This window comes from Capronia coronata, assembly GCF_000585585.1.
Source record: "Capronia coronata CBS 617.96 chromosome Unknown acBCG-supercont1.2, whole genome shotgun sequence".
Classification (NCBI taxonomy): domain Eukaryota; kingdom Fungi; phylum Ascomycota; class Eurotiomycetes; order Chaetothyriales; family Herpotrichiellaceae; genus Capronia; species Capronia coronata.
This window is the reverse complement of record NW_006912894.1, coordinates 3,996,407-4,009,003: the sequence shown is the minus strand read 5'-3', so window position 1 is coordinate 4,009,003 and position 12,597 is coordinate 3,996,407. Positions and strand designations below refer to the sequence as shown.

General features: G+C 52.2%; 4 protein-coding genes across 4 annotated transcripts; 3 read left to right on the top strand and 1 right to left on the bottom strand.

The window, feature by feature from the left end:
- Window positions 1–1,024: 1,024 nt before the first annotated feature.
- A1O1_03118 (uncharacterized protein) lies at window positions 1,025–3,739 on the top strand (the record flags this gene model as incomplete). The annotated part of the gene is made up of 1 exon (XM_007724025.1): window positions 1,025–3,739. One exon carries the CDS (start codon window positions 1,025–1,027, stop codon window positions 3,737–3,739), a length of 2,715 nt encoding a protein of 904 aa, XP_007722215.1.
- Window positions 3,740–4,433: 694 nt separating this feature from the next.
- Window positions 4,434–6,578, top strand: A1O1_03117 (uncharacterized protein; the record flags this gene model as incomplete). Its single annotated transcript, XM_007724024.1, has 6 exons — window positions 4,434–4,915; window positions 4,962–5,259; window positions 5,321–5,663; window positions 5,714–5,742; window positions 5,831–6,099; window positions 6,149–6,578. The coding sequence occupies 6 exons, from the start codon at window positions 4,434–4,436 to the stop codon at window positions 6,576–6,578; spliced, it is 1,851 nt and encodes a 616-aa protein (XP_007722214.1).
- A 970-nt stretch (window positions 6,579–7,548) lies between these two features.
- Window positions 7,549–7,935, top strand: A1O1_03116 (hydroxyisourate hydrolase; the record flags this gene model as incomplete). The annotated part of the gene is made up of 1 exon (XM_007724023.1): window positions 7,549–7,935. The coding sequence occupies one exon, from the start codon at window positions 7,549–7,551 to the stop codon at window positions 7,933–7,935; it is 387 nt and encodes a 128-aa protein (XP_007722213.1).
- A 538-nt stretch (window positions 7,936–8,473) lies between these two features.
- A1O1_03115 (uncharacterized protein) lies at window positions 8,474–8,936 on the bottom strand (the record flags this gene model as incomplete). Its single annotated transcript, XM_007724022.1, has 3 exons — window positions 8,474–8,668; window positions 8,715–8,756; window positions 8,808–8,936. 3 exons carry the CDS (start codon window positions 8,934–8,936, stop codon window positions 8,474–8,476), a joined length of 366 nt encoding a protein of 121 aa, XP_007722212.1.
- Between the last annotated feature and the right edge of the window lie 3,661 nt (window positions 8,937–12,597).

Sequence of the window (12,597 nt, the reverse complement as noted above, 5' to 3'; positions counted from 1 at the left end):
GCTTCGGATAGGGCGAGAGTTGATATCGAGGCTGAGAGAGATTGACCGCCACCAGGGCCATACATGACACGGAGGGTCTGATTGCTGACGGAACGTCTCACGTCCACGGCCCGAGTCGGCAAGTAGTCGCCATCTCCTCGGGCATTCTCTCATGATGTCCCTGATATGTAGGCAAGGCTCGGGGCATACCTGGACTGAGAGATATTGACAGCCACCAGGGCCGCACATGGCGGATAATCATGGCCCAAGCCTAGTCTGCAGGAAGCAGCGCCGAAACCAGGGTAGAGCTCGTGCTGCAGAAGCCCATGGGCCTTCAGATCCCTGACCTGTCCTGGTCGGAATGGAAGGGAAAGGTCCGCGATGCAGGTCTCACCGCCACTCTCTGCGTGCGTGAATGGATAATGATAATGTCTTTCTGCTGCAGCATGTTACACTAGTAGTTCCATGTCACGGTGACCATCGAATCCAGAGCTCCCTAGCACATTACCTCGTCGAGCACATTGGACTTGGGTGTCCGTTACCTACTATGGAAGAAAGGGAATATCTCACCAGCAGGCGTCGACGGCCGAATTCTAGTGGATAAGGCTGAGGGGAACAAACAGTGCAGACTGTTCGGATCGTTGGTCGATACCAGACCTTTTCTCGGTTTCCGTTCAGTTGTTTTCTGTCACTGTGTAGTTCGTGCTTACCCAAATGTCGACAAGGGCTTGCTGCAGTATAGGAGATTCTGCAGCAGTCTTCTTTGGTGCCTTGAAAAGTAATGTTGCAGTATAATTAGATGCCTCGAGTGTATCGAACGATCAATTAACTGCTGCTCTCCTTTTCCCCACGTTGTGCATTATTGTGATTGTTGCGGGGTCGCAAAAAGCGCCACCAGATGACGACTGCTGAGAAGGGGCGGTATGACGCTGGATTTGGTCTGCCAGAGCTAGAACAGGACACAGCGGCACAAGCTGTCATCATCTTTTGAGAAACCTGAGTCCACTGTTTCCCTGCCGTGGCAGTAATTTCCATCAGATCAAATATGGACCAACGGAATGTCGTTATCAAGAGGGTTCGCCGACGACAACACAGCAGCTGTGACCAGTGCCGAAAAGGCAAACGAGCATGCGATGCGGCGTTCATGAGAGAACAGACACACTTGGACACCGTCGCAGGGACTGCGTCCATAGCCCGATACGATCCTCATCAAGGAAAACCTCGAGCCCCGGCAGCCAAGTGTTCCAACTGCCAGAAAGCCGGTCGCAATTGTACCTTCGACTGGCTGGAATGTGCCTTGCCCAGAGCGACCAAAGGTATCAAGAAGAAGCTGCAATCTCGCAATGACGGCGATACGGCGAAGGAAAGGTCCGAAACTCAGTTCTCAACCCAACAGTCGACGTACCCGTCCACGCTTGAGAGCGACCCTGACTTGTTCTCAGACGTCGGAACACAAAATCTGAATGTCGCGCACGTCAATGATCCCGAGTTGTTCGATATTTGGGGTTCGCCTGAGATACTCTTCGACCAAGGGGTAAGCGAGGGGCAATTTCTGGACTCTTTCGCAACAGACACACAAGCAGTGGGTTGGGAAACCTCCTTCACCCCCACCAATAATCCTCCTTTTCAGCTTGATTCCAGATCGTGGCCGGGAAACGAACCCGTGCTGCGTTTGGTGGAAAATGTCCAGGATCCAGAAGAGATGGTTCTGGAGAATCAGCAATATAAGGGAGCAGACCAAGAGCTATATTCGACGGATCCATGGTCTCCAGATACGCTCCTGCTCACAACACCAAGATATAGCTCAGCCCCAACTGTTTTAGATGACGATTTGCCTCCATCTCTGTTGTCCGAGACTACTTTGTCATCAGAAACAAATCGATGGTTGTTGGCCCAAAACTGGTTGCGTGTGTATCATGACAGCATGGAGAATGCTCTCTCGTGCTGGTTGACGGAGAGGAATTGCCCATATACGCTCACACATAGCGGCACCAATGGACTCGCCAATGTGTCGGGTCCACAATGGTCAAATCGAATTTACCAGCGGGTGTGCAATCTGGATAAAGCCATCAACAATTTACCTGGAAGGAGGTTATCGAGTAAAGAAAACTCAATGGCAGAAAGGGCTCTCAATGCAGCGGTGATGGCTTTTGGTGTTCAATGGGCCCAAGCTGGTGACAGGGGTGGTATTCGCCATCACACCTCGTCCTTTGCTGCCACCTCAAGTGTTCACGAGGAGATGAATCTCCCAACCGCAAACGAATTCGGTAGGTCTGTACAAGAAACATTGTGGAATCAAGCCCGTCAAGCGTTACAGGACGCCGCTGGTGTTGAATCCTACAGGGTCGCCTTCGCAAACATCATCTTTTCTCTCACTCAACGACCACTCAACCCTCAAGACTGGACTCTAACCAGGAGCTGGAAGCCTCGTGCTGAGAGCATACAGTTGGCACCAACCTCTCCATCTGACTGTGGTGTTTCTGCTGCTCACAGTGAAGGGTTGGATTCGAGGTGGGACGCTCTTCAGGAGATACTCAGTGCGGATGGACCTCCCGTGTTTCTTGAAGCTGCATCGAGACAGCTTATATCCTCTCGATGGAAGTTGGAGCAGTACAATCGAAAAAACGCGAGGAAGACAGTACGGTCGCCGGATGGATCTCAATGGGAAGGGACTCGAGCTTGTGCAGCAAGCATAGTTCTCAGCCGCGAACATCGGGACACTTTCCGGCTCCTGTCCTGGCTGGCGATAATGTTCGATACGCTCACTGCTGCAATCCTTCGACGCCCTCCAGTTGTCCCAGATGAAGACACCAGTATTGAATCTTCGGACCCATGGGAATCAACTTTGGAGTCTTCAGGTGGCTTGTCCAACTCATCCGCCCGAGGCATCGATCTTGATGGCTGGGATGCCGGATTACGTCCACGGAAACCGAAACCGAAACAGCAACTTCAAACCCCTGATATCTGGGATGACCTCTTTCTCCAAGATCAAGACTTTGATGACCACGAAGTAAAACAACATTCCTACAGCTTGGACGATGCGGCTGCGGTCTTATGTGATGCTGCTCCTGTGAAAGTGTTACTTTTCCGCAAGGTAGGCCACATCCAAAAGTTGATGGCCCGAAGGGCTGGCAGCGAAGCGCTCGAGCAGGCAGTGGATAAGGCCTTGAGTGTGTACATGTTCTGGAACAGTTCATTCGGAAAGTTCATTACTCACTGCATGCGCGGGCATCACAATCTTCCAGCTCGCATCCAATCATGGTACCTGATACTTGCAGGGCATTGGCACCTTGGAGCCATGTTGCTCGCCGATGTCATTGAGGAGATGGACCAGGCTGGATTGAGTCATCCAGCACGAAAAAGGTCACGGCAGATGTCTGACTTGTCGAATGACATGAGACGGAAAGATGCCATCGCCATATCCGAATTGTGCCGATGCTCTTTGTATGGCTCTGCTTTGTCTTTTCCCGCAGCTCGTGAGTTTACATATCCTGTCAACCAGGTTGCATTATTGTCAGAGCCCTGGACATTAGTGTTGATACAGTCGTTCAGTCGTGCGGGATACGTCTTTGTGAGTCAGCTGCATGCACCTCGACGGCGGAGGAACGCAGAATGGTCGACCGTCGAGGACGAAAGGATCCTGGCCAGAATGAGGTGCGAGTATTGCATCGAAGGCCTCCTCCATCTCAGTAACAAGTCAGATATGGCTTATCTCGCAGGGAAGTTTCTGAGGGATTGTCTAAGCGATTTAGCCGAATAGATGGGAGGGAGTCGTCCCTTTCAGACAACGATCGAGATGAATGACCCTTCCGCACAGGAAGAACATCAACCAGCAGGCACTGGTGTGGTCAAAATGGCTGCTAAGGAGGTGCAGAATAAGAGCCTCTGGCCCAAGACGAGAACAGCTACAGGAAGAGCATCAGGTGGAAGTCAGAAGTGAATTCAATCAAATGTGTAGAAATCGCAGCTGCCAGATTTGTGGCCTGTGGTCCGCCGCAGTAACTGCGTCATTCACCATATACTCCAGCGGAATACACCTCACCCCAGCTCTTCGAGCCACCTTACAAGATAAGTAGAAAGGCCAAAATGATGTGGTACCTATCTAGTATCTAGGTAACAGTCCGTAAGGTTGATACAATAGGCGTTCTCCTTCAACGTAGGTGTATCCACCGCCTAATGGAATTTGAAGGGCGCCGCTACCATGATCTGGCGGTGCCACTGATTGGGCAGACACGTCACGCAAGGCTGCGCCATGTCCAGGTCAGACGACATAAAGGGGAAGGAGCGTTCACTTCGGTGCAGCGCTGAGCATTTGACCGCACGGGACCCAACTCTAATTCTACTCTCGGAATACTGTCAAGTCCTCTGCCAGCTCCTTTTCTCGATATTCACGCATCAAGCGCAGGATGACGCGCATCGCGGAGTGAGGAATGACAAATCGGTATCTCGCCGTGATGTCGAAACCTATCGCAGATCACCACGAATCGGTAGATCCTGTTTCAACTGGTTCGCCTTCGCGACGCGATACGTCTACAGGTGATGTCCAGTCTCAGGGATATCCTTCGACCTCAGGTAGCGTCCTTGATGCTCATGCCTTTACAGAAGAGCATCATTTAGCCCGGTATACCGAAGTGTTCGAGAAGGCTGCAACCATCATCCATGGGGAGGTCGACTTGGACAGTGTTCCCGGCATGACGACCTCGGAAGCACAGGCACTACAAGACGAGACCGAGAACAAATGGAGACAACCGAAAATGCTCTATTTCACAATCCTCGTTTGCTCTCTGGGAGCTGTCGAACAGGGCTGGGCCCAAACTGGGATGAATGGTGCGAATCTGGGAATGCCAAAGGCATTCGGCATCGATTCGAACAGCAAGCACGATGCCTTTCTATTGGGACTAATCAACAGTGGTATCTACCTTAGTGTGTGCCTTCTGTAAGCTGCTCAGTCCATTATCACTGCACCATGCTGATTTTCTAAGAGGTGCTTGGCTGTCAGATCCCATCAACACTCGACTGGGACGACGCGGGGCGGTTGTGATTGGCAGCATTCTATGCCTTATTTCTAATACAGGGTCATCGCTCAGTCAGAACTGGCCGCAGCTTCTACTTTTCCGCTTTATTCTGGGCACCGGTCTGGGCATCAATGCCAGTACTGTGTCGGTATATGCAGGGGAATGCGCGCCATCAACGATCCGAGGAGGCCTAGCTGTCTCATGGCAGCTGTGGACAGCTTTTGGAATCTTTGTGGGGTTCGTTACGAATGCTGCGGCGTATGGAGTAGGTGTCCCTACCAAGAAGCCTGAAGGTTTTGAGGTCCAATGGCTAAAGACTTATGTAGTTTGGAGACACAGCCTGGAGACTTCAGCTCGCCGGACCTGTCATACCTACTATTCCTCTGCTCCTCATGGTATATATGTGTCCCGAGTCGCCGCCGTGGTTTATCAAGAACGGACAGAGATACGATCTTGCTTTTCACTCTCTTCGCCAGCTGCGCAACAGTGACCTGCAGGCTGCAAAGGAAATATATTCCACCTACCTGCAAAGACGTGCTCGTTCAATGCTAGGAGGATGGGAACAAGCTACCAGGGTGAGGAAGATTGCCGAACTCTTCACAATTCGTCGCATCCGACGGGCTACTACGGCGTCCTATGTCGTGATGCTGTCACAGCAGCTTTGTGGAAGTATGTGGCCCTTTCCACTCGGTTTCGTGGGCTGACATGAGTGAATGTAGTCAACATTATTGCTTATTATTCGTCAACTGTAAGTCGATCGACCATGCCCCAAGATCAGAACTGCCTCGAGGTTCGCCCTAACGGGAATCTTTTAGCACAGGCTAACATTGCAACAGATCTTCACCGAGGCTGGGTTCTCCACATCCGGAGCTTTGTTTGCCTCTTGCATCTTCGGTTTTGTCAATTTCATCGGCGGATTTCCCGCAGTGTTGACCATGGACACGTTCGGCCGGCGTTCCTTGCTACTCTTAACCTTACCGCTGATGGCTGTAACAATGCTCGGAGCTGGACTAAGCTTTAAAATCCCCACCGAGAGTGTTGCACATTTCGGACTTGTTGCAACGCTCATCTACCTCTTCTGTGCTCTATACTCGCCCGGGATGGGGTAAGACATTGCCCAAGCCGATATTGACTGCAGTGCTAACCGCATCCAGTCCCGTCCCATTTACTTACTCAGCTGAAGTCTTCCCGCTGTCGCATCGGGAGATTGGTATGAGCTTTGCAGTGGCAACCGCTTCTTTCTGGGCGTCTGTGCTCTCACTTACGTTTCCACAAATCCTCTCAGCTCTGCAGCCGCAAGGTGCGTTTGCCTTGTATGCTGGACTCAATATTGTGGCCGTCATCCTGGTCTTTCTTCTCGTTCCCGAAACCAGACTCAAGACTCTGGACGAATTGGATGACGTGTTCTCGATCCCTACTCGGGACTTCGTCAAATATCAGGTGACTGAATACCTGCCGTGGCTCATGAGGCGCTACATACTACGCCAGGAAAACGCCCACTTGCCGCCTTTGGATGTTGAGGAGGAATACCAAGCCCTGGGCGAAATTGACTATGAGGGGGAAGAGGAAGAAGACATGTCCTAGTCCGACGTGGGTAGACAAGGTTGTGTCCAAGAATCCAAGATAGGTTCGGGTTTCGCGTCAGTGAAATTGTTGCCTTGAGCAGGTCCCTTGGGCCCAAGAGGCTTGATCCTCAGTTCCATCCCCAACAATCCAGGGCCTTTTCAGAATGGCATAGCGTTCTCTTGTTTCATATGAATCCACGTCCAAACGATAACACGTGAGTCCTCCAGTCTGGCACGTTGCATGTCACATGAAGTCACTGGACTCACTAGCCTTAGCACACTTCACCCACAAGGCCTGCCCCTGCACGAAATATAAAGTCAGACTGGCACCACTCGTGGATTGAACCCCATCCAAGTCAAGAGCTAAAAATCTCGCGCATTGGAGTTGACCCCGCCTCACAGTCGGTAAGAACCGTTAGTGTCCTCGGTTAGGTTTTGGATTATGGGTTTCTGGTCCCCGAAGGAACCATATCCATGCAATGCAGAGCACGAGCGTAGACGTGAAGGTTCAGGTATACGCCCATATGTGCGCCTTCGATTGTTGGAGGAAAGTCCGCGGATTTGATCTATAAAGTACGTATTCCAGGATGTATTCACTCAGCCTTGTATTAAGGCAGGCTCACCGGCCAATCAGAGGTCTGATTCACTTTGTTTACAACACTTGCAAAACGGTTTAGTGCAGCCTCGTGATCTCTACGCTTCTGACCACAATGTTCCACAGTACAACTGCTTATCTTATCTGCCAATGTAGCTTGACGTAACCATTGTACGACCGGCCACCTCCAACCCACTGCCCCTCAAAAGAATAAAATGCCGTCGGCCTCCTCCGACCGAATCCCATGCGGCACTGCAAAAGGATTTATTGTGTCCCATCCTCCTCTTCGTCTTCTTCTGCTCTACTTAAAGTAGTACAGTATTTGCGTTCCACGGCTGTTCTCTGCTCTTTGTCACAGTAACTATTCTCACCTCCCCGTTCGACACGGCGCAACATGGCATCTCCTATCACCTGCCACGTACTCAATACCCTCTCCGGGACGCCTGCTGCCGGCCTCAAAGCCACACTCACCCTGTTATCGAAGTCCACGTCGGCAGAGACCAATGTGAACTTCCATGCCGTCACCAACGACGACGGTCGGGTCAAGGAATGGAGCTCGCCTTCGAGCGTGACTCTCTCCGACATCATGGAGAGGTTTGCTGCGGGGGAACGCATCCCTTGGAGTATCAAGTTCGATGTCGGCCGGTGGTATGAAGAGAAGGGAATCGAGAGCTTCTGGCCCGAGGTCGAGGTCAAGTTCTACGTCAAAAAGGGGGAAAGACATTATCATGTGCCTGTTCTGGTTGGACCGTGGACCTACACTACCTACAGAGGGTCATAAAACGACCTATTGGGATTCCAAAGGATATGCTCGAACGGACAGTAGTCAAGTCTAATGATTCCCGGATACATTCTACCAAGTCTCCGACTTCGACAGCTGAGTTCGTTGAGTCATCCAGGCTGCTTGTCCGCACCAGCCCTCAAAGTCGATCCGCCCATCTACAGTCACACCACAAACAGCAAACTTGCTTAGGTCTTCCGCGAATGACAGCCATAATACAACATCCTTCTTCCAGCGATCTGGAGCCGATTCATTCTCTCGGCATGACCCCCGATACAGCTGCTGTGGCACGCTCCTCAATACACTCTTCGCCAAGGTACCACGATCGTGCAGGTGCTTGGCCCGTCTGGCAGATCAAGTGCTTGTATTTCCAACCACCGTCGACTGGACGATTCAGCGGCGTGCTTTGATCTGCAGGATTGTTGACAGGCACTGTATGTGGCCCGCTGGATATTCATGCCACTCAGCCACACGAAAGAGATCGCATTCAAGATCCAATCATCAGAAGCAAAATTCCCGACCATCAACGTTGCCCATGTCATCGGGCCCGCTGATACGGGGAGTAGGACTTTGAATCGTATACAGGACCACTGCGCCGGCTGACAGTCACGACCACCAGCTCATTGATATCGGGTTCGACTGCATCCGTGGATGCAATGGTTTTGCCAGACATGCGAATGGTCTGTTGTCTTTCGTACTCACGAGACTGCCGTCGGAGATCTTCGATTTGTTCCTACATCCATTGAGATGTTGCGCATTCAGGGCTTCTGCCATCGTACCTTTGTCAAAGGAGTTCCATTGATCAGATAGCCTTCTCGACCCTGGTTCTTGATGAGCTTGCGGTTCGGGAGCAAGAGGATATGTGTTCATACATGGTAGGAGTATGGTCTGACTGTGGCAGAAGGGCCCAGGAAGAACTGCAGCTGTCGAAGCACAATGTGTCGTGAGAGGCCGTAGCCAGGTAACCAGTATTCCTGTACGGATCCTGTGGGCTGAGGCATTGGTGCCAAAGGGTGTTGGACAGCAGTCACAAAACGTAAGAAGGGAAGATATCGGACGGTCTTGGACCAGCGCTTATACAGGCTGGAAGGTGTGTGTTATTGTTGTCGAAGTCTTGCCATGAAGAAGAGAACCATACTGGCATCAACAGCAGCCTCGAGGATGGTCATATAAGGCTTTCGGCGACCGGTGCACGGCAGCACAATGGCGTTAGCCAATTGCCGCTTGTCTCAGCCCAGAAGCAACGGAGCTTCGGCGCAGTACAAGTCCAGCAGCAGGAAGAAGAATGACATTGAAGTTTCTTGTAAAGGGGTTCCATTCTAATGGTTGCCTTGTCTCTAGATGTCTTTGGTCAGAGGTGTCTCGCCGGCGCCGATGGCTGAACCAGGCCAGGGATATCCCACCAATCAGCGCAGGCGCAGGCAGACGCCCCCTTTCGCCTCACTTTCATGGTCCTCAAGCATCCTCCATCCTCCATCAGACGAACCGTCCATCATTCATCTCATCCATTTCAACCAGCCCCGGGCTCAACGACTGGGAATTGCAATGCGCTCAACATGCCCTATCCCACCGCAAGCGGGTTCAACAACATCTCCACTCGCTGCACCTCTACCAATTTCCTTCCTCGGACCCCGCTCTCGAAGGCTGCCATCTCAGTGACTATCCGGCATACAGAGTGCCCCTGTGGCGTTTCCATGGGCCTGCCGGCGGTCGACCGAGTCTCATTTCTCGGATCGTAATGAGGTCAGTTTGTCGGTGTCCGACAGAAGAGTATTTGATCGACAGACCTCTTACACACCCTCCTACCAAGTGACCGGGCAATACCTCTGTGGTGTCTCCTTCAAGCATATCGATCAGCACTGTATAGAACTACTCCAGGACACAGGGCGGCTCTCCGCAGTACGTGCTACACAACGCATGCAGAAGCTGTCAGAGGGCAGTCCCTCTCAATGCGCCGCTGGACCATGCATTGCCATGCATGACGGCCCCAGCCTCAGAGGGTGGACCTGTCCTCGTCCCGCTCAAAGTAACGCAAAGGTAGACGAAGCGCCGCCGTCATCTCTTGTTGCCCTGGACGGCCGTCTCCTGCTTGCACACGTGGACGATTACACTGCGTCCTTCCCTGGGATTGGGTTCTAGAGTCTTTTGAGGGGTTGCAGCGAAGGTTGCACTGTCGTATCACCTTGTCTCCAGTCAAAAAGTCCCAACCTTACATATGCCTACTGCCAAAGGAGCCTTATGAATTTCCACGACTCCCGGGTTCCACTGACCTGTTAGAAGTGGCGAAACCTTTCAATATGCATACTGCTGCCTACATGAGAACAATTTACACACTCCACGGAGGAGCCACAGGTCCAGACACTGCTGCGAAGTCAATATTTCCAAAGCATAATTGGCTGCTTTTTCTTCCCAGGGCGGTGTCTGAGGGCCTCGAAGATCTGATTCCCGTCATTCATGGTAAACTAGTTGCTGGCCACCGTCCAGCCTCAGCTCAAAGAGATGTATTGCAGCGCAAGCGGACCGACCGTATGACCTAGATGTTGTCACCTATCTGGCAGGAATTGTATCGGCGCAAGGCCCACGAAGCCGGCTCGGCTCGTCCACTTCGATTATCAGCCATCCACGTCACGACTCTAGACTTTGATCTTGATCGGCACATACCTTCTGTCTCTGTCTCTGAGTCTTCAGGACCCCAACAAGGCCAAACACAGAGGTAAACTCGCTTACGCGGCGGTCCCGCTGCTGCACACACGGTAACCTGGCAATATGCTTGTCCAGTTGACCATTGTTGGACCAATCAGAGGCGGCAAGGCTGTGTCGGACGATCGACAAGCCGAGGAGCCAACACGCCGGTCCGCCGCCCAGAACCGCGACAATAACAAACAGAACGAAGAGCTTCAGGCAATGCTGGTATCATGCCCTCCTACAATCGAAGCAACATAGTCAGCCGTCCTGGCGCCAACCTCACTTGTTTGCATGACTGCTGAGGATGTACATGCATGCGCGAAACTCACAGGGCAGCGCATTGAACCTCTCACGCCCATTATGGCCTTCCCGCCATTGCTTTAAGCGTCCTGCATTGGGCGGATTCTTGGGCAGTAATGGGATATCTCCCATGTCTTGACTTGCCTGAAAGCGATTGAAATGGTGTCGCAGATCTCGTTCTGGGGTTGATAATACATCGATCTGCACTGCGACTGTACCCGCAGTTACCCGCTTACTGCGTGTGCATAGTACTTCCTCTATCTTGCAAGAGCCGGCTATCAACCACCAAGCTGCCGTCCCTGCGAAGAGCGTTTGAGATCTGGCGTGGCACTTCCAGGGGGCTGTTGCATACTGGAAACGTCGTTTTAACCTCAATCCAATGTCCCCGGTCGGGGCTTGCCTCACTCTTATTGATCTGCAATGTCGGCGTGAAGTCGAGTCAGTCCACGTTTTCCTGGCAACGGCCAATCGAGGATTCCTCCTGCGTAAGTCGTTCACGCTTGAGCCGATCCCTGGCGCTTATGCTGTTCTCAGCCGAGCGGAGCTCTATCCAACGTTCCTCAAGTTCACAGGGTTTAAGTTTCCCGAACATGGGTCGGCTAGTGAACGGCAAAAAAGCCACGATCAGAGATAAGTGAACTTGACCATGGAAGTCACCTGAACTGGCAAGCTTCAAAGTGTGAGGCGATCATGGTGCAGAAATGGAAGCTCAGTCGCAGAACCTGTTCCAATGTCGTCGTCGAGTTGGGTCTCGACAACGACCTTGACCTCGCTGATCGCGGTGCAGATCAGCTAGACAGTGCCCGAACATGACTCGCACAATGCAGAATCGCGACTGGCTTCTCAGCCACCCGTCATGTTGACCCAATAGCCACCGAACTCTGGGTCCGGTCTGGATCGAAGGGCTGGCCATTGACAACAACCAACAATACCCTCCTCCTTCTCACGTTTTCGCTACGAGTCAAATCTGGACGCTGCCTCGTCGTCTACCTCCCGAATGGTCGTAACTGAGCACCTCTATTTGTGTGTGGCACACACCTAGGCCACAATGTGGCCTGCTGCTGCTGCTGCTGCTCACTGTTGTTCTGTACAAGGGCCAATCCGGTATGATCAGAGTACCGAACATGACACTTCCAGACAATTTGGGATGATCTCGACCAAGACATTGCCACCCCGTCAATACAGTCTGGCCCTCTGGACACTGTCGACCGGTCCTTAACCTGGACAGTCATCGAGGCAGGACTTTGCCCCGTGGCCCCTCGCTACGAGAAGGGGACACGCAAGCCAAGCGGTCAGCGAAAAATGAGAGACCCGATTCTGAAATCAAAGCGACCCTGCCCTGAGATGACCTGACAAAAGAATGTATTCTACCTCGCTTGTGCTCTGCCAATACATGCCTCACTTTGAACCGGAAAGGCAAAGTAAGCGCGATGTACATCCAGACCACGTGCAGGCATGCAGTCAAGGTACCTAGGTAGGCGCTCCGCCGAGCTGTCTCAAAGGAGTGAAAGTTGAAGCACCGGTTGAAGAAGGAATGTACAGTCCTGTACCCGACCACCAGGGTCCACGATAGTGCAACACGCAAAAGCCCGATGACAACGATGACAAGACATCGCCAGCCTTCGAGCCCAGGAAAAAAACTCCAATCAAACAACCGATCCCAGATATTGTCCCTTC